This window comes from Paralichthys olivaceus, chromosome 5 (genome assembly GCF_024713975.1).
Source record: "Paralichthys olivaceus isolate ysfri-2021 chromosome 5, ASM2471397v2, whole genome shotgun sequence".
Lineage (NCBI taxonomy): Eukaryota > Metazoa > Chordata > Actinopteri > Pleuronectiformes > Paralichthyidae > Paralichthys > Paralichthys olivaceus.
The window spans coordinates 24,109,244-24,128,675 of NC_091097.1; the positions used below are offsets into that span (position 1 = coordinate 24,109,244).

At 41.7% G+C, this 19,432-nt stretch overlaps 2 protein-coding genes across 5 annotated transcripts in view; both read right to left on the reverse strand.

The window, feature by feature from the left end:
- Nucleotides 1-1,634: 1,634 nt before the first annotated feature.
- Nucleotides 1,635-6,658, reverse strand: hao1 (hydroxyacid oxidase (glycolate oxidase) 1). The gene is made up of 8 exons (XM_020102950.2): nt 6,487-6,658; nt 5,447-5,598; nt 5,053-5,323; nt 4,786-4,958; nt 4,438-4,529; nt 3,400-3,558; nt 2,068-2,137; nt 1,635-1,886 (listed from the first exon to the last, which is right to left on the reverse strand). Exons 1-8 carry the CDS (start codon nt 6,621-6,623, stop codon nt 1,819-1,821), a joined length of 1,122 nt encoding a protein of 373 aa, XP_019958509.1. The 5' UTR covers nt 6,624-6,658; the 3' UTR covers nt 1,635-1,818.
- A 3,558-nt stretch (nt 6,659-10,216) lies between these two features.
- smg1 (SMG1 nonsense mediated mRNA decay associated PI3K related kinase) overlaps nt 10,217-19,432 on the reverse strand; it is a 70,010-nt gene continuing 60,794 nt past the window's right edge. For 3 of the 4 annotated variants that reach the window (XM_069524943.1, XM_069524941.1, XM_069524942.1), the window contains exons 53-64: nt 18,921-19,110; nt 18,384-18,664; nt 17,285-17,494; nt 16,733-16,870; nt 15,293-15,445; nt 14,991-15,170; nt 14,221-14,448; nt 13,759-13,970; nt 13,565-13,665; nt 12,134-12,310; nt 11,626-11,732; nt 10,217-11,474 (exon numbers count right to left, since the gene is read on the reverse strand). In XM_069524943.1, the coding sequence (XP_069381044.1) occupies nt 11,397-11,474; nt 11,626-11,732; nt 12,134-12,310; nt 13,565-13,665; nt 13,759-13,970; nt 14,221-14,448; nt 14,991-15,170; nt 15,293-15,445; nt 16,733-16,870; nt 17,285-17,494; nt 18,384-18,664; nt 18,921-19,110 (2,055 nt within the window). In that variant the 3' untranslated portion in view covers nt 10,217-11,396. The remainder of the gene's footprint in view (nt 11,475-11,625; nt 11,733-12,133; nt 12,311-13,564; nt 13,666-13,758; nt 13,971-14,220; nt 14,449-14,990; nt 15,171-15,292; nt 15,446-16,732; nt 16,871-17,284; nt 17,495-18,383; nt 18,665-18,920; nt 19,111-19,432) is intronic. The other variant, XM_069524944.1, reaches the window with a different exon arrangement.

Consider the following 19,432-nt stretch of genomic DNA (forward strand, 5'->3'; position numbering starts at 1 on the left):
TTATCTTTTATTTCTTTCAGCCTTACTTGATTTTTATATTGCTATGTTTATACCTGCTTTTGCTCTTTCACCTCTTTCTCAGGGGCTCTGTAACGTTTGAATTTCCCTACGGGGATTTATAAAGTACTTCTGATTCTGTACCTGACAGTGTTCACAGAGGCCTGTTGGATGTTTCCCTATGACGTGGAGCGTCCCATTCTGGCTGCTGAGTCTAGTCATTATCACATCCGCTCTCCTGTTTCCTCCCTGTTTCCCCCAATACCCACTTTATATGGCATAGAATAGATATGTCTCCCTAATATCTATGATCCCGGTGCTGCTGCCACTCTTCATACATTTCCTTCCATGCAATACCCATTCCCTTTGATTCTGAAAGTTTAATTGAGATGAGAGAGATACTCCTAAGAATCTAAATGATTCAACCATCCCTCGATTGTTTCCATACAGCTTCAAAGTATTTCCTCTAATCCTTTCTCTGTGAAGAACACTACTTTAGTCTTTTCAACTGAAAAATGAATAGTGACTGAGAGGTCTTCCAGAAGTTATCGGTGCAGGAGGTAAATTATTCTTAGCCCCTACTTTGGCTACTTTGATTTTTCCAACACTTATCATTTTCTTCTCCATTTTTGAGTGGCATCCTATTAAATGTAATGAGTTTTATTAGCTTCATTAAATTGCTTGTCTCTCCATCAAATCTCACCACTAGATTATGCAAATCTGCCTTCGGTTCCTTTTCTCTCTCCTCTCACTGTCAGTTCAACTTGCACTAGCTCCTTTTTTCTCCTACATGGCTTAATGGTTTAACCACCTCCTGCCACCTCTCCCCACTCACTTCCCTCCTTTTTCTTCCTCACTAAATTCCATGATGTTAGTGTCACCCTCCCAGATTGAACTCCTATTTGTATAATGTATTGTATGTATTAGTAAGTAATTATTCATCAGTTGTTGGCTGGTTTGGTAATTGAGAGAATTATTAACAGACAACACAAACATACTCTTTTGCCTTGTTCAAATCTCACATCAAACATCATCTTATCCCGTCCAACGCTCTGTACTTCTAGTAATTCCTGTGTGTGTATTATTATTATTTGTTCAGGAATACAAATCTCGTCATCACAATATCATGTAACTCAAATTTATATTGGGCCTCTCAACCAGACAGTGCTTCAGGAGTTAAAGTATTTATGGTGTTGCCATTTCATCTCATATTGTTATTTAAAGGTACAGTGTGTAGAATTTAGTGATATCTAGTGTGTAGTTGCATGTTGCAGCTGAACACCCCTCACCACCTCCTCTCCTTCCAAACATGAAAAAGAACCTGTGGTAGCTTCAGTTGTCATAAAAACTCAAAAGGTGTTTAGTTTGTTCAGTCTGGACTAATGTACAAAACATGGCGGCCTCCATAGAGAGGGTCCCCTCCATGTAAATATAAAGTATTTTAATATAAAGGACCTTTTCTGTGGTAAAGAAAACTACAATTCATACAATTTAGATGAAATGAACTAGAAATGTTCTAGTATTTTTAGGGAGTAGTAGTAGTAGTAGTAGTAGTAGTACTAGTAATAGTAGTAGTGGTGGTATAAGATGAAAGAGAATGAGAACAATATCATTAAATACACTGCAAAGCTCATTAGTCACATCAAACATAATTTTTAATAAGACCTTCTGTTTCTCTAAAGGGACAGATGAAGTAGGTAAGGTTTCATGAAGTTCACAACTTAACATGACACCACCCCGGATATTATCATAGGAACAGGTCAAAGTGAAAACCTGTACATATGATGCTTTGTCCTGTAAGTCCAACCATAGATTCTTCTTTCACATCCTGGAGGTAAAATCCTGTCTCCTGACCAGGGACCTGCTCACCTCAGATACAGAGCGACAACCTACACACACGCGCACAGACAGACAGGCAGACAGGCACTTTGTTACAGGTCAGTTTAAGACTTGTTGGGTGTGTGTGTGTGTGTGTGTGTGTGTGTGTGTGTGTGTGTGTGTGTGTGTGTGTGTGTGTGTGTGTGTGTGTGTGTGTGTGTGTGTGTGTGTGTGTGTGTGTGTGTGTGTTACCTGACAGTGCCATAGCAAGTCGCAGCTCCTCCTTTAGAAGTTCAAGGACCTCAGTCACTCCCTTTTCCCCCTAGGCGCAAATTCACAGACCCACACATGCACAATTAACATGTTAATCCTAGAGTGTCATTTTGTAAAGTGTATGTAGATAGAGTTTTTTTATTGTTACAATTTTTCTGTTGGAGCCAACTTTGGCATTTGTTGTTGATCATGTTTATGACCAAAATTTGAAGTCCAAATAATTAAATAATTAGGGTTGAAATATATTGATAGGGAATTTCAAAAAGCAAATGTAATTTTTCAGTTTGGACACTCAAATACAAGAACTAATTCAAATCATTTTTGCTAGTAAGGCTCTGTTCAGACCAGGTATTAACATCCATTCTAAGAGGACCAAGCTCAAGTGGTCTAAGTACAGGTGTAAATGCAGTTTCACAATGAACCAAAGTATTTTTTACAGTCCCCACAGTGTTTCCTATAACTTGACTTATCTGTGGTCACTGCTTAATTAATGACAAATGCTCTGTAAACAGCACTTTTATAGTCTTGATGGCCACTTAAAGCACTTTACAGAAGAGTTATCCACCCATTCACACACATTCATACAGCGCATCTATGGGCAGCACTTTTTCTATGAGGGGCCATTTGAAGAAATTCATTAATAGATGTGGGATAGTCAAAAAAGGATGGTAGGCAGGAAGACTCAGCAGACTTCGTGCTGTGAGTAGTTTTATTTAGTGTGCTCGCCAAAGATAAGACAATTAAACTAACAAACAAACAAAAGGCACACACTGCTGGCAACACAGCTTCACCTCTCCTCTCCTCTCGGCACAGTATTTTTCCTGCAAACACAATCTTCTAACCTTAATTTAATAAGATCATTCAAATCACCTAATTGCTCTTTCAAAAGGACATCAGTTGAAACATAACCAATATTGCCTGCCTTCCACTTTTTTGACCCTCGAGCTGAACTATCTCACAACAATGACCACCACTGATTTTCCGTCCTTTCAAATAAGTAAATCTGAATTTCATCGTAAAGCTAGGCACTGTCTCTCACCAACATATATATACACATACACGGACCATGTCTGTATATTCCACGTGGTTAAAATACATCACCTTTTGGTTAATGTGAAAAACAATGACATACATGTTAATTTTTATAGAGATCTGATCGCGAGCGGTCACTGAAGATGCATGTGGAGACATCACACCAGGTCTGAGATGACAAACTCTCTCAGGACAGATGTTAATAAGAGGTCTGAACAGGGCCTCGAGACCCCCTAATGATTGAGGCTAATGAGTCAGTAGATAAATGTTGTGCTTCACCTGACAAGCGAGGCCCCACAGCACTGGTCGACCAATGAAGACGGCCTTTGCTCCCAGTGCTAAGGCCTTAAGGATGTCTGTCCCGCGCCTCACTCCTCCATCCATGTAGACATCGCAGCGACCCTGCACAGCCTTTACCACCTCGTCTAACACATCAAGCTACGCACACAAAAACATGTATCGTGTCACATAAAGTACATATACGTGTACTTTGGTTATATTCAGTAGCTGATTTCTAGATGGATGAAGGGGGAGGACATCCCCTTTAATAAGTCTGCCATCCCCTCTCAGCCATCCCTCATTCCCTATGAGAGAGATAGAGCTGTGTGTGCAGATGAGCATTTTACAGTTAGGGCTGCCAACTAAATCAGGGAATTTGCAGTTCATTTGTTATTTAAGTTGAATCTAAATGGCGCCGAAAAGATCTGGACAGCGCTCTTTGCCTCACACAGCTTTTCCAGCCATTACAGCTCTGGTTCAGAAGCCCAGGAAAACCCATAAACCAACTGGTTTCATTGTAAATCATCTCATTTGATTCTAATCAAATCCGTGAAGCATTCTGACCGGGAAGAGAAAAGTTGGAAAAATAGAAGGAAAAGTATAAAGTGAAAACAAGAATTTTTAATCATGACTGAACAGACATACATGGTTAATTTTTTGGATGGGCAGTTCAAAAACAGTAATCTCATTAAAAGCAGCAATGTGAAACAACACTACTCAAGGATGTAACTGTTACAAATAAGTTTAATAATACGTTGGGAAAAAGAGAAACTTATTTATTGAAATTTATTTTCAATTCAATGCAGTTGAATTTATTTGAGTTGAAAAAATATTGCCCTGACTTCCAAGCTCAGCAGTGAGAGATGCACTAACATTGTTGAAGCGGCTGTTTTCATGGGATTTGTTGACAGTAAGAAATATATTGAATAACACAAGTCTTTTAAGAGACCACAGTTCAGCTAGGACAAATCTAAATAGGACTAATTTAGATGTCATACTGGCTAAGACTCTGATCATTTCGAAAAGAATAAGACAGACCGTGGCAGGAACCCCATCCAGTTGTCGAGCTCCGTGATTGGATACCAGGACGCCACTGACACCGTAGTTCACAGCCTTGACAGCATCCTCACCTACCACACACAGAAACGGCTGAACAAGCTCATCTCTACCACGATCAGAAAACAACCTCAAAAAGATTGTGGAAAACAAGCTGAGGATTGTGGATTACATTCTAATATATTCACAGATCATTTAAATAACTTTAACTTTGTTTTTCTCAGCATTTGTCTCAGCTGTAAAAACAAATGGAAATTAATAACATAGATAACTGTCATAGCACAATGGAGTAACTGTGTGTGTGTTTGACTTTTTTGGGGGGGGGGTTACCATTCAAAATTCCTTTCACAATCACAGGTAGCGTTGTATGTTTCTTCAGCCAGGTAATGTCGTCCCAACAGAGGGTGGGGTCGATTGCTTTTGCAACATAAACAGCCAAACCACTGTCATTGCCATAGTTTCCCTCAGAGAATGCCAGGGAGGCTGTTGAAAAGTTAGACATACTACACACACAGACACACACAGACACACACAGACACACACTGCAGTCTCTATGGTGGAATTGGAGAATTTCAATTGCTATTGTGTGACTCCTACTTCAGGTGTGGGGGCAGTTGAAAGTGGTTGCGCATGTCGTCCCATCTTCTCCCGAGGTATGGCGTATCCACGGTAACAAAGATGGCCTTGTAGCCCACCTCCTCTGCACGGCGTACCAATGAAAGTGTGAGCTCTCTGTCTTTATAGATATAAAGTTGCAGCCACAGGACCCCCCCTCCACTCGACGAGGTCGTCATTGCTGACATCACTTCCTCTATGGTAGAGGTGGCCCATGAGCTCAGCATCATCCCTGTTCCCACTGCTCGGCATGCTGGGTAGATACATAATATTTCTGATGTTAATGATTTATTTCGGAGTGGCTAAATGGGGTGGCAGCGGGTTTATGGAAGACATATGGACACATTTGGTGGAGAACACTCTACAGTGTGTGTACCTCTTGCTGTAGCTGTCTCCCCTTCAGGATGAGCCATCCTCTGCATTGCTGTGGCTGCCACACAAAGAGGCATGCTGAGCCTCTGGCCCAGCATGGAGACAGACAGGTCCACCACAGACACGTCCCTCAACACCCGAGGGACAAGATACCACCTGAACGCACGCACCAGTGTTACAAATCACATGTTCAAAACGCTTCCCTATAAATAAACGTAATTTAAAGTTCGTTAGTGAGTTGATGAGCCTGATCTCTTCAGGCAGGGAGTTCCAGACTCTGAGTAGCCCTGACCTAGGAACAGTTAACTGACATCAATCCTAAGTTTAACTGTCCACCAGTGAAGGGATGCAAGGATTGCCGTGATGAGAGACCTACGGTTTGTTTTAGTTCAAATATGAGCAGCAGCGTTTTGAACGAGCTGCAAACGGGTTACTGAGGTTTCACTAAGTAAGGAATCTATAAAGTGCAATAGTCCAGACGGGAAAAGACAAAGGCCTGTATGAGCTTTTCTAAGTCAGGGAGAGACAGAACTGATTTGATTTTGGATACTTGCTTAAACAGTGAGTGATAAGAAAACAGAGCTCACACACTCACACATACACACAAACAAAGAGTTCAATGTACACACAGATCAGTTTGAGGACTTTACACATTTACACACTTGCACAAAATAGAAAAGAGGAGAATAAGCATTGTGGTCATGCCCCTACATAAATATATTTATATACACAGAGATCTACTTATGGCATCCATTAGTTTGGTGAGCAAAACAAAACGATATCCTGCCACACCTAACAGTATTCTTGCGAGCATAAAAGCTACAATAGCAGATATAATTGTTTTCAATATTTTAGGCTCAATACTGTGTCTATATATATATTATTATAGGAAATAGCATTAAGTTAGACTCATATAGATATTGTATATGGACACAAAAATAATACAAGATAAATAATGATAAAAGTGTGATTGCTAACATACTAAAAAAAGTAATAAACTATCTGCGTATGTGCGTGTGTGTGTGTGTGTGTGTGTGTGTGTACCTCTTGAAGGCAGCAACATTGTCAGCCAGTGTGTTTTGTTCATCAGCTCCTGAGCGGTAGTAGTCATACACAGCTTTGGGAAGAACTTTTTTAGCTTCCTCCTCAAAGTCCGACACACACACTCGCTGTCCTGACATTGCTGTTCATCCAAACGCTCAAAGACTGAGGGGCTCACTGTCTGTCTCTCTGTTATAATGCAGGGTGTGTAATCATTAACCTGCTGGAGGCCATCGGCAGCAAGTCGTGTTTTTCACAGGAGTTGCTGCCCTGCTCAGTTTACACAAGATGAAGGTTAGACCAAATCCTGATGATTGCAGGCTTTGTGGCTGTCACTCTGATTCAGTGTGGGTTCACAAAATAGTAATTCAAGGTGACAGAAAACTGTTTTAATGCTGTGTAATGTTCCAGTTGTGGGCAGGAGGGCCGTGTCAGCGTCAAAGCTAAGACACAGTCCTCATCTCTTTCCCATTAACCTCATTAACGTTGCAGCTCATGGCTGAACGTCCGCACGTTACCGCCAAGGTGGTGATGTTTTGTTTGTGAGTGCAGACAGACGTCACTCTCACTCCTGCTGTTCGGAGATATTTTGTTAAAAAAGAATGAATTATTTGGGTGAAGAAACTGAAACGATCCAGTCAGTTCAGTTGAGCTATCAGTCAGCCACACACATTACTGTTTGGGAATGAAGAGAACTCTATGGATACACTCACTGAGGAGAACATAGTAGTCATTTACTATGCTCGGTGGATTCTGTCCTGCAATATGTATGACTGTCTTAAAGTCTCAATTGGGAAGGTGAACTAAATGTTTTATTTAATTATGTGTTGCAATTGTGTTGTATTCAACAGGGTCAGCTCAGAACTCACTGACTTATCCTCCATGAATGATTTTCAGCTCACTAGTTGAACCAAAGTTCAGCTGTGTTTCAGTGCTGTGATTGGGGCGCTGCAATCACTGAGTGAATGTAGGCCCTGAGTCAAGCTAAAAATGAAGATCTCCAAATTAGGTTGGAGATAAAGGTTGCCCGTCCTTTCTCTTTGCCCTGTGGGATACCTGTAATCTTAATGTTGTTATGCCGGGAACTCCCCTCTAGATCAGAAGGTAACAGCTTCCCAAAAGAGCAGCTGTTGTCTTCTTTTGTCGCAAAAAAAGGGAGAATTTGCTGGAGCAACTGGTTTACCTGGAAAGAAACAAAGCACCTGAACCATTGGTGACAATTTTGACTATGATTAGTTGCTGGAGGATAAAAGTGCAAAAGTCTAATTGACCCCAGGGCTAAATGATGTTAGTAAATTGGATAACATGAGGGTCAAACACAACTTGTGTATGCTTAGGGAAGTAAAGTTGCACACATCATCATTACCAGACTAACAGAACACGGAAGTGACACAGCTTGTTTGTCCTCTGTGTCGATGGAATGAACGATCGTCAAACATTAAGATTTATATTGTCTGTCATCTTGCTTTGGATATTTGAAAAAGCTAAACAAAATAACAAATAAGTAAATAAAATAAAGCCTGACTGCCTGGTTGCAGCAACTCAGCTCCAGTAGAAGTTGAGGTTAGCCAGGAACAATTGTAACTATTAAAAAATCCATAGCACAGGTATGATCTGGCCTCAAACACTGTTTAGAGGCATTTGCAGTCTGTACATCTTACAGAAGCCAACGATAAGTTTCCAGAGTAGGTTTTGCACTTCTGTATGTGAAGGTTTTAATTTCAATTATCAGTGCAATTCTATTCGTCACAGTCATTAAACACCAATATCAATTGAATGTAAATTCAATATTCATCGCACATTACAGCTGTGAAGGCTTTGGCAGTTGTTCCCTTAAGGATGGAAATATTGGATCCCTCCCATCTGTACAGTGGGAAACTTCTGCCCCATGAAGGTCCAGTTTCTCCAGGTAGTTGCACGGCGCTGATATCTTTTGTCACCTGGCAGCCCCCACCTTAAAAAGGTTCATGTGAACATACTTACAAAGTAGTAAACTTACGTGACGCAACTAGAACGGTACTTACAGTACGTGTGATCCCACTTGCCATCAGTTTGTCCTGATTCAGATACAGTAAAGACAGCAAGGGTCTTGCACATGTCTACATGCCTTTGGACTATGATGGGATCTGGGAGCACATCTCTTTCATTTCCAGCTTCTGTGACTTGTCACTAAAAAGATGCTCTGAGGATGGAGCTATCAAAGCTATTAGTACGTCAAGTAGCCCACCCAGATAAACAGGGATTGCATCCATTTCTGTGCTCTGACAAATGAGTTTAAATGCAAGGGGAGTTATTCTTTCTTTTGAGATTGATTGACTTTTGCAATCAATCAATCATATTTTATTTGTCCATATTCACAAATCACAATTTGTCTCATAGGGCTTTAACAAGGTGTGACATCCTCTGTTCTTAACCCTCAACAAGAGTGAGGAACTACAAAAAAAACCCCCAAAAAAACTGTACTCTCAGAGAGCGCAGTGACAAAAACATGTCCTATCCTAATGCACCTGACAATGTCATTTGGAAATTAAGTAAGAAACTCAGTACAGTACCTTATCCTTTTCTTGCGGTTCCCATGTCGTCACTTTCTAAAAATTCTTTGTCCCCATACATACTCGCTGCTTCCTGCTTTTTAGCATTTGTGATTGTTGAAATTTGTGTGTATCATCTGAAACATCATTGGATAAACTTTTTATCATGCCCACATGCATTCCTTTATGACCAGGTGTTAGGTTTGTCTGATACACTCTGGTGTCACCATTTAAAAAAAGACGCACATTGATTCTCATTATTGCAGATACTAATTAGTTTGTCTAAATTGTGTTAACATTCCCCAACCAGTGGACTGTGGTCGTGTTAAACACACTGCCTGGGGAGTGCAGACCCAAACCCTTTAACTATCATTTTATTTAACATGTGGTTTAATAACTAACATCTGGCTTAATAACCAACTTGATTGGTCGTTAACCATTTATTGAACTGACCCTATCAAGCGTATTAACACTTCATCTGGTTCACTGTGTCCCCCTTGTGTCTACCGTGATTGCTGTCAGTCCCAGCTGTGGAGGAGAAAACGGAGTCGTGGCAAACGGAGCTCTAAACTAATGTAACTCCTTCCTTGAAATATTTTTCTGTCTCTTCATAAGAGGTGAGGTAAGTGGTGGCAGGTGAGTATTATTTTATTCAATACAATCTCAAAACATGTATTTTAAATAAAACTCTACTAGAAGATCTAATGTAAGAGATAGCAGGGTACTGTAAGTGTCCTTTAGTTTTGGGAAAATCAAAACATTTTCCCCCTCAGTGTTTTTAACCCAAGTAGTTCCAATGTTGACCAAGTGCTATAAATGAAATTTGCTTGGATAAATTAAAGATAGCGCTTTCTTATACTGAATATCCTCCCAGCACCACTTCTTCAAGGAAACAGACGTTACACATCTTCTCTTACTGAAATCAAATTCATTGTGTCACAACACTCAAGAGTTGGTTTTTGACAGTTTAAAGACAAATAAAAGGCCGTGTATCTGGACATAAATGTCTCTCCATGTCACAGAGTAGGGAGCAAATTATGTGCCGGACCAGAGCCATCTATGCATGAATGCACTGTCCTTAGTATGTAGGCAGCTGCAACCCTTCCACCCATGACTGACCACAAGAAGCTGGTCTGCTGTAACACCACATTCATGCAGGTTGTGTAAGGAAGTCAATCTTAAGAGTCTTGCTAAATAAGTCATCTCTTCTCAGCTCCATTTTTATTTGGCATCCAACAAAATTCACTAAAAGCTTTAAGAATTAACAATTCGCACCATCACCAAAAACATAATATCTCCCACTAAAAATGTAAAATTAGAAAGTCAAGGTTACTAAAATGCAAGCATTAGGGGTGGGGAGTGAATACATGAGGTCAGCAACAGATTTTGACAGTCAAGTGAAAGAAGGCTGAAGTCTACTACAGGTCTAAAGATGACTGAAGATAGTTACAAAGCACAAAAGACCAAAGATGCATACTGAAGAAAGAGTCATACAAAGGTTCTTCACCTTTTACGTGTCCCATCTACACTCACGGATGAGCCATCCAGAAACGTTGTTTCTCTTTCACCAAGAGTTCAAATAATCCTCCTGAGAAAACAATTCCACTTCATCATTTAATCGGTGACATGTGACAACACTTCGGAGATGTGTCAGAGTCTTCACTGTTCAATCAATTGATTACTGTTTTCTACTTAAATTTCTGCTGATTTCAGGTGGGTTCCCGTGTAGCCTTGGGAATGCTGTTCAACCTACATTCTCATCATTCTTACCCAACTGTATCACACACTGATCAATCAGAATCCCAACGCCGTAGATGAAAAGATAAGAGAAAATCAAGTGTGGCCATCTAAATGCCCCATCCATCTGAGCTTCAGTCCCGGTAAAGTCCCACCCACAGCGTGTCAGCTGTGTGCTTCAGAGGGAAACCACTCACTTCCTGCTTCATCCTGCCCTCAGGTGGTGTGTGATTGGCTCAACAGGATGCAGTGATGTTTATGGGTACAACTTGATAGTGAGCTATGCAGGTGAGGGGGGGAAGGTATCTCCAAGTCGAGGGTAAGAAGGCCTTTTCCCTCCTTGCCCCCTCCCCCATTCAGCACTGCTTCGCTCTGTCAAACCCCAGAAAGAAGAGTGGGGCCGCAGGCCCACTAAGCGTTGTGTTAGCCCGATCGCCGATGGTTGGGGGAGTGTGGTTGCAGCAGTGCTACGAGGTCGCTGCCCCAGTTAGGGTGCCCAGGAGTTTGGGATGGCAGACTAAGCATCCACTTCCCATTTCCTCCCCCCAGTGTGGCCTGGTGCTGCTGTTCCAACACCCCAGACCCGCTGGACTCTGGTGGATCTCCAAGCCTTCGCTGGACCAAAGACATGAAGCACTACAGCGTTCACACCCAGGCAGTCCAGCCCTCATAAAGCTGGGCCAGGTTGTCCATGTTGGTGGCTTCTTTGATGATAAAGTCCACCTGCAACCAAAAAACAGGACCACCGATCAAACAAATGTGCGTGACATTCATTCGATGACTTGACTCTGACCTGGTCTGTATATACTCTCTCTCTAATTTAAAGACGGAAACAGATTTGGGTTATGCCATGTGAGTCAGTGTGTGCGTGAACCTGCTCTGTGGCGCTCATCCTCCTGTTGGGATCGATGTCTCTGCCTTCCAGCTTGGCTTTCACTCTCTTCCACACACTGACTGCATACGAGTTCCTCTCCTGGACAGCTGCAACACAGACATCCATAGGTTTCACAGCAGTGCACAGACCTTCAATCAAATTCAAGTCTAAAATCCGAGAATTCAGTAAATGTAGCAGGAACATCTGTACTAGATGAAATTAAAGAGACTGCTTCTGTTCCAACAGACTGATATGTGATACACAACTGTCACTAACAAACATCTGTAGCCCCAAAATACTTAGTGAGTGTGAAAAAAATAATTTTAAGGTCACAAAGGTTACTGGTAAATGCTGAAGGTGATACATATGAATAATGTATTTCTTTATAACTTTTGCTATTGAAGATGTTTTGCCCTGCGTGTATTTAGCAGGCGAGGTTAAAAATAGGATTAATGGACATGACCTCAGACCAATGAGCAGAGTCAGTGTAAAGAGTGAAGATCAGTACCTCGTCCTGTTTTGGGGTCTCGTACAGCTCTCTTGGGGCTGGGGTTGAGGCCTCTGCAGTTCATTAGCAGAGTGCTGGGTGGGGTATCAGTGGGGGTTCCAAGGTTGCGTGGCAGACCCTTACGTGCATTCTGGGACATTGAGTCTGGCTGGGTCTTCACCACACTGCACCTAACAGCTGAAGCACATGACATGGTGTCAACAGATAATAGTGTTACTTGATTAGTAAACGTTGAGATGAAATTTGATCGATCCAGCAGCTGGACATCAGGCAGTAATGCAGTAACCACACACACACACACACACACACACACCTACTGCAGCTGTATGAAGTCTATTCTGCTGAGGAAGGGTTTTAAAGCCTAGATCACACAGTCCAATTTTCTAGTAGCTGACCAGTTTTGGAAGTTGCAGACAAAAACCCAAGATTGGGGTAAATCGGTGTTTAATAGGAAGTCGCTGATCATTATGTGATAACTCGTGGAGGTTGCTGACGTGTTTGAGACAACTACAGCCAATCAGGGTGTAGGGCAGGGTAAAGATACATGTAGTGGTGAGATGCCCCCTGAGTTTTTACATTGCACATTGATCTCTCTGCTGTCTGTCTGTATATGGACTGCATATCTCCAGAACTGTTCATCTTATTGGCTTCACAATCAGCATGTAAATTTGGAATGATATTTGGACACAGGATATGTTCAATATTAATAAACAGGCAAACAGAGCCACACAGTAAGCGGGGGCGGGGCCGTGTGGCAGGCAGTCACTGGAGTGAGCTGAATGTGTCTTCCTCTTTAGCAATTTGTGTACACAGTAAAAACAAACATACCCTTTGTTTCGCTGCCGCAATCCTTTATATCGAGCGAAATTTAAGAGCTTTTATTTTGAAAGGTTGTAAGATTGGGTCTGAAGATTGTGTCTCTTGCTTAACAGACCTTGAAGGTGGCTGACATGCAGTGTATGAAAAAATAACAACAGTTAAGTAAATCATTTAAAGTTACACTCGCCACACACAAACAGAAGTAAAGATTATTTTTGATTTTATGATAAACATTGACTTTAAAATAAAAAAATGACAGCATGTTCGCAAAAATGGCAATGACAACCGGTTCTACCATTCCGGATTTGTGTGCTAAGTCAAGCTTGACTGAACTTTAAATAAACATGTGAACAGCGGTGGCAGTGGTTGTATTTCAGAATCCAGCAGACTGAGTTCCACAGCTGATCTTGACTTGCTGTGGCTCAATTACTTCAGGTCACTTTTACTATTATATTTCTTGTGAAAACACCACTGCTATCCTTTGTACCTGTAGCCAGTGGCAGTTCTTAACTAAAAAGAGAGATGTTGTGTCTTTACAGCCACCTTTCAAGACCACAGGGTTAAGGGTGTGAGGGGGTGGGGTGAAATGTGCATATTTCTGTGATGTCATACCTGCTGCAAAGCTCGTCTGTGCTGCAGAAACAGGACTGGCGCATTCACTGTCTCTGTCCGTCACCAGTGGCGAAGCAAAGCCCACCAAGCCGTTATACACACTACAGGGATGCACACACAGAGGATTAATACAAAATATTTAAGGGGAAATAAAAGTCTGATATGAGAGTCCACGTATAAGTGACTGGCGGTACCTCTGGCTCTGGGAGTGCAGTTCCTTCAGGGTAGCAGGGATCTCCTCCAGCAGTTCAAGCTGCTCCTGGTTGCGAGGCTGCCCGCTGGCCTGGACCACTGTGAATAAGACCAGCTGGATGTTGTCCTGCCACGCTTTGTACTCCAAAAGGAAGTGACGCACACTGCCCTCATATGCCACCTCTTCACCTTCTGCCAATGCTGCCTCTTCGTCCTGTACAACAGAAGTATCACAGGGGAGACTGCTGAAGGTAACAGCTAAAACATGGCTGAGAAAGAAACTCATGAGAATCAAAAAAAGGCATGTACCGTAACACATCAGATATAAGTGTTCAGAACCCCCATTTTTAAAAAATATAAAACGGATTAATTATGAATTAATTGCAAATACAGACTCAACAACAAACACATAACACATTTTTTGATGTTTGTTGGTAAAGTTCTTACGTAAAACAGGAGTTTACCTTAGCCATGGCTCTCAACAGGTGTTTGACATCGGCGAGTTGGCGGTTGTGGTTGGACAGAATGGTTTTAATGGAGTCAATCAGGAGCTGCAGTGCATCACCGCAGGACTCCAGTTGCTGGTCTCGCTCCTCCTGAGTCCTCCGCTGAACGCTCAGCTCCTCCTCCAGCTGCCTCTGGGCACAGCTCAGCCAATCAGAACTGCCTATGGGCAGGTCCAGCGGGGGATTCTAGTAATTGAGAGTAAAAAAAACAGTTGAAAAGGTACCCTGTCGAATTTGTGATCTGTAGGAGTGAAATGCAGCAATATGCCAGACGAGGCAGTAGAGCGGACTGAAAACTAGCCAAATAAACAATATGTGAGTTACTGAATTAAATGACACTGTGACATTTTCTGAGACTGTTATTATACTGTTTATAATAAAGTGCATGTTAGACCATACTTACATTTTTGGATACTTATAATCACACATAAAAAAACTACACCGGATCTCTGACTGGAAGCCTGGTGTAAAATGGCAATACTTTCAATTTGCCAATAAGAATTCCAGCATGATAGACAAAAAGATGAGTTTTTGTTTTTCTTTTATAATATTGCAAGGAGCAGAGCATTAAGTGCTGAAATGACTGAATGTGACAAATGACTTCTATACATATAATGAGTCATCTTAATAAATCTAAAATATTATTAATCCACAAATGTTTTACCTAACTTGTAATGCACTTGCTGACAATAAATGCTTCTAAACTGTGAGGAAGGAGGTCAACCCACCAGTCTGTGTAGTAGTTGGAGCTCCAGTGGAGAGACTGCATTGCTAAACTGGGCCGCATAGGAGCAGGTTTGTTGGCAGCGCTTTAGCAGCTCAAACAGCGCTGCATCCATGTTGAGGGCCTCGGGAGATCGAATCCTAAGGCCCTCAAAGTTAAGGATGGTTGAGCACAGGAAGGTGACCTGGAAACAGACAGCAAGAAAACTTGTCTTTTTCTCTACATTTGTCATAAATCAGGTGCCATGGCTGAGCTCAGCTACTTCAGTCAAAGGGCCCTCGGTCATGAGCATGTAAGCTGTGGTACCTGGCTGGTGCGCTGGTTTTCTCTGGCCACGATGCCACGTTTCTCCCTGATGGTCATCTCAAAGTCCTGCAGGACAGGGGCTAGTGCTGGGTTGGCTCCACCAGCCCATTTCAGACGTTGCTCAATGCTAGCCTCCAGAGATGCCAGCTTCTCCTGAGGACACCAGCAACAAAGAAAACACAGGTTTTGGATGGGAGCAAGCACTTATCAGGATTTAAAATGTCATATTGATTGATGCATGTGAACTTGGTCTATTCATCGTCATATGCAGTTATATATGCAATTATATTTGCTGGGAGATTACAATACATAAAACTTGGAACAGTCACTGGAGATTCTGTGTAAATAATTAAAAAAACATGGAATCCCAAATGGCATGATAGTAGAGTTATGATTAATAGTCATGAATGCAAGTATGCAGAAGTTGAAATTTGGCACACCTATATGTTTTGACATAGGTACTTGGATTCTCACAAAACCAAATTCAGTATTAAGTCTTATGGGACTGAGGGAGCGAGCGAGCACTGCTCTGAAGGAAGATTAAACTAATTAATAAAAGAATTGATCATTAAGTGAGGATCAGTTTTGATATTGTGGCTGAGAAAGAGTCACTGTTACTTTTCCTTCTGGTTTTGGGATCATTAATAGGCTTCATAATTCTTTTATAAAATACACTGCTGATAATGATGAATCTGACTCAGGACAAACGTGATCACTAGAAGTTTCCACAGTAGAATTTAGTCGGAGAACACTGGGAAAGATTTGACGGAGCTGTGCCACACCCTCAAATTCTTTGTTTTCTCTCTATTCTATTGTAATTCTCTTCTTCCGACAATGATTCACTGACGGAAAACCCTGTCAATGATCTGAATGTCTTTAATTTATTATCTAGGGCAGCAGGGCTCCATCTGATCAGCAAAATATACTGAAACGCCGAGTATGAATGCACGGGTCATGAAACACCGTTTATCTGAGGTTTGCAGTCTTTTTATATTTCTATCGCAGACATTGGTATCGTGATGATGATATATATCTATGTTTGAAAAGCATGACTATCAGCACTGAGAGTTGAATATTAGAAGGAAAGTCTGGGTCTTGAGTAGAACATGTTACTCCAGGCAGTCCAATGCATTTATATTTCTTGTCTCCCTATTTTGTACCAAAGCATGTATGTGTACGTAAATAAAAAAAACAGTAAGCTAAAAAGAAAATTTATAAGAAATTAAAGGCATCCAAATCATTTTATTTTTGATGCATGTTTAAAAATGACCTGAGAGGTAATTTGGGGAGTTCATGACGCAAGTCTATCTAAAACCGGGCCTGTGTCCCGAAACTCACACAATAAAACATGCTGCAGTCTGCAGAAAAAGTTTTAGATTATTTTATAAAACAATTGTAAGTTTTAGGAGATATTTAGAGGCAGGTTTGTGTAACACTGACCTGAATGGTGAGGGTTGCTCCCTCATCCTGACTGAGCTTGTACAGCTTCTTCTTCATATTGCTGAGGATGATAGAGCGGGGAGGAATGCTGACACTAATTGGCTGATTATTGGGGCTCAGAACATCTTCATGCTGCCACTGGAAATAGAAAGAAGAAAAAAGTCATTCCATGATGTTAAGGACATGCTGGACCATCAATACTAACCCAAGGTGCAAACGAATCTCAAAATTGTATCATGATGTGTTGAGTGAAAACACAATTAGATGAGCCACGGATGAATCCATAGCCTTCAAGTAGGCATTGAGGTGGGAGGTTTCTGGTTGCTGGCTATCTACAGTACACTTTAAATCAGAGTTTGTAGATGTATGCTGTGGAACATTAATGTTGGCCATCCATGATAAGAAATGGAAAAATTGCATAATCCAGTCAGTGCTCTACATAATACAAGTCATACCTTCAGAGTTGGGGAAGTAAAATGTTATCCTTTGAATTTGTTTTTTATTAGAATGTGAATGAGGCTCGTCAGCAGCCACACACACTTGTATGTGTACCTGGAACATGGCAATGTGCAGTTGGCTCCTCTGCAGGCTGGCCTTGGCAGCCTCCAGGTTAGCATCTAATCTCCTCAGCAGGTCCACTTTTTTCCAAGCTGTGTTGTAGGAGGAGGCCAGTACTGTGGATCTGTTCAGCAGCAGCTGGGAGACTCGGTCTGAGGCCAGGTTCTGCTCCACTGCCTTCTTACACAGCTCATCTAGAGACACCTGAAGAGCCAGCACAAGACAAGATAACATACCATAGACTAATATCTAGTGAGCTCTTTATACACCTGATCGCAAAGAGTAAAAGTGTCGGTGTTCTTTCCAAAATAGCAAATCTGGCAAAATATACTGTATACTGATAGGTAGGGGTGTACAATATTGACAAAAAAATATTTTTCAGGGATTTTGGCGATAACAATAATTAGACCAGGCTCTTTGTCCAGAACGAGTGGGTGAATGAGAATTAGAGGGAGGGTGGGAAGGAGGGAAGGAAAAAGAGAGAGGGATAAGGCTGAGAGACCTAAGCACACACACTGTGAATGAGAAGGCAGGCAGGCAGGCTCGCTAAGTGTGCCTGTATCTGGGCTTTGCGCACCGCGGCTCGTCCTGTGGAGCTCGTGCGAGGCACTTGGCCTCACTCACTCACTGGGCTGGTGGCGAGGGGCGTATGCTCAGTGTGGCTCTGCCCAATACTCAATAACGTGAGCTCTCACATCGTTAAAACAATTAAGATATTATCGTAGACGATACAAATCGCACACCCCTACTGGTTTATAATTCTTTCAGTAATCATAATACTTTCATTCTACAGTACTACTATGTTTTGAAGAAACTTGTGTAAATGTAAAAACTATTTTGGGAACACTGGGGCAAGTGATTAACTTCCATAGGACTTGCCTTAAACCCAATTCTGAATGGGTAAGAACACATAGCATTTATCAGCAGCTTTTTCATGAAACCAGTGAGTGAAATTACTGATTAAGGACAATATGGGTTAAGTTCCATTTATGGTGGCATGTGCTACCTCTCCATTGCTCCACAGGGTGACACGAAGCGCCAACACACACACACACACAATTGTAAGTAGATAGGACACACACACATGTCATACCATGCTCTCTGTGCCAAAGTCTTTTGCCTCCACCTGCGTGACAACGTCTAGGCCAAGGGCAGACACGGTGCTACACAGGGCCAGACCGAGGGCTTGACTTGGTAGACCCATGAGCATCTGCCGGACAAACTCCGCTGTGAAGGCCTTGATTGGGTGGGTCATCTGTTCCTCACTCACCACTGCCAAACCTGAGCCTGTTGAACTGGGACGCTGGTAGAGTGGATTACCCAAACTTACTGGTCCATTTGTAGGCAATAGGTCCTCAGCTGAGGGACACGAACCTAGAAATATGAGATTTGTCACACACTTGTCAGACAGCAGACTGAAAAGTGGCCCAGCTTCATATTCTCTGCCTTGCAAACAGCCCTATAAACTTTGGTCTAGAAGAGCAGAAATATAGTGATACATATTCTGTTGCCTGATCATTAATATTAACGTATTGTTTTGAGATGTCTTTCACAGCTCTGGTGAGCTTGCTTGATGTGTTCGTCTTGAACCTGAAGGCTTAACTTTTATGTGGCAATGAAGATCTCTTACCAGACAGAGTCTGAGCAAAGGCGGAACACAGCCTGAAGAAATCCCGGATGGTTTGCAGTCTCTTGAGGAAGAACACCTCTTCCATCAGCTGCCGCTGATTCAGGCTATCAAAGAAGTGGAGTTGTGTGGTACGAGCCTCCCTCATAACATCCACCTTCCTCCAAGCTGATGGCACCTCAAGAGAACTCAGCTAAGAATAATGAGGAGCAGAGAAAATTGGGGTGAGATCTCCTTTACATTTTTACCTAGTTTTCCATTTCCTTTAAAAAAAAAAAAAAAAACATTACCAACTTATTATTATTGTATGCCCTTCCACTTATATTTTGTTATTATGGCCTCCCTCATTCACTGTAAATTGGCATTTTTTCAATTTTTTTAAATTAACAATATTTGGCACATTTCTTTGAAAATACTATTCAGTGACCTGGGATTCAATCAACAAGTAGTGCATTTGTATTCTGCATGTGTCTGACCATGCCCTGATCACTAACTCCTGTATTATGTATATTCTT

Coding starts and splice junctions, on each gene's coding strand:
- hao1 (XM_020102950.2), bottom strand. CDS start 6,623: ATGTCAGGACAGCGAGTGTGTGTGTCGGACTTTGAGGAGGAAGCTAAA. Junction 5,324..5,446: donor GGAGACAGCTACAGCAAGAG/GTACACACACTG, acceptor GTATCTACCCAG/CATGCCGAGCAGTGGGAACA. Junction 4,530..4,785: donor TGTGAAAGGAATTTTGAATG/GTAACCCCCCCC, acceptor TGTGTGTGGTAG/GTGAGGATGCTGTCAAGGCT.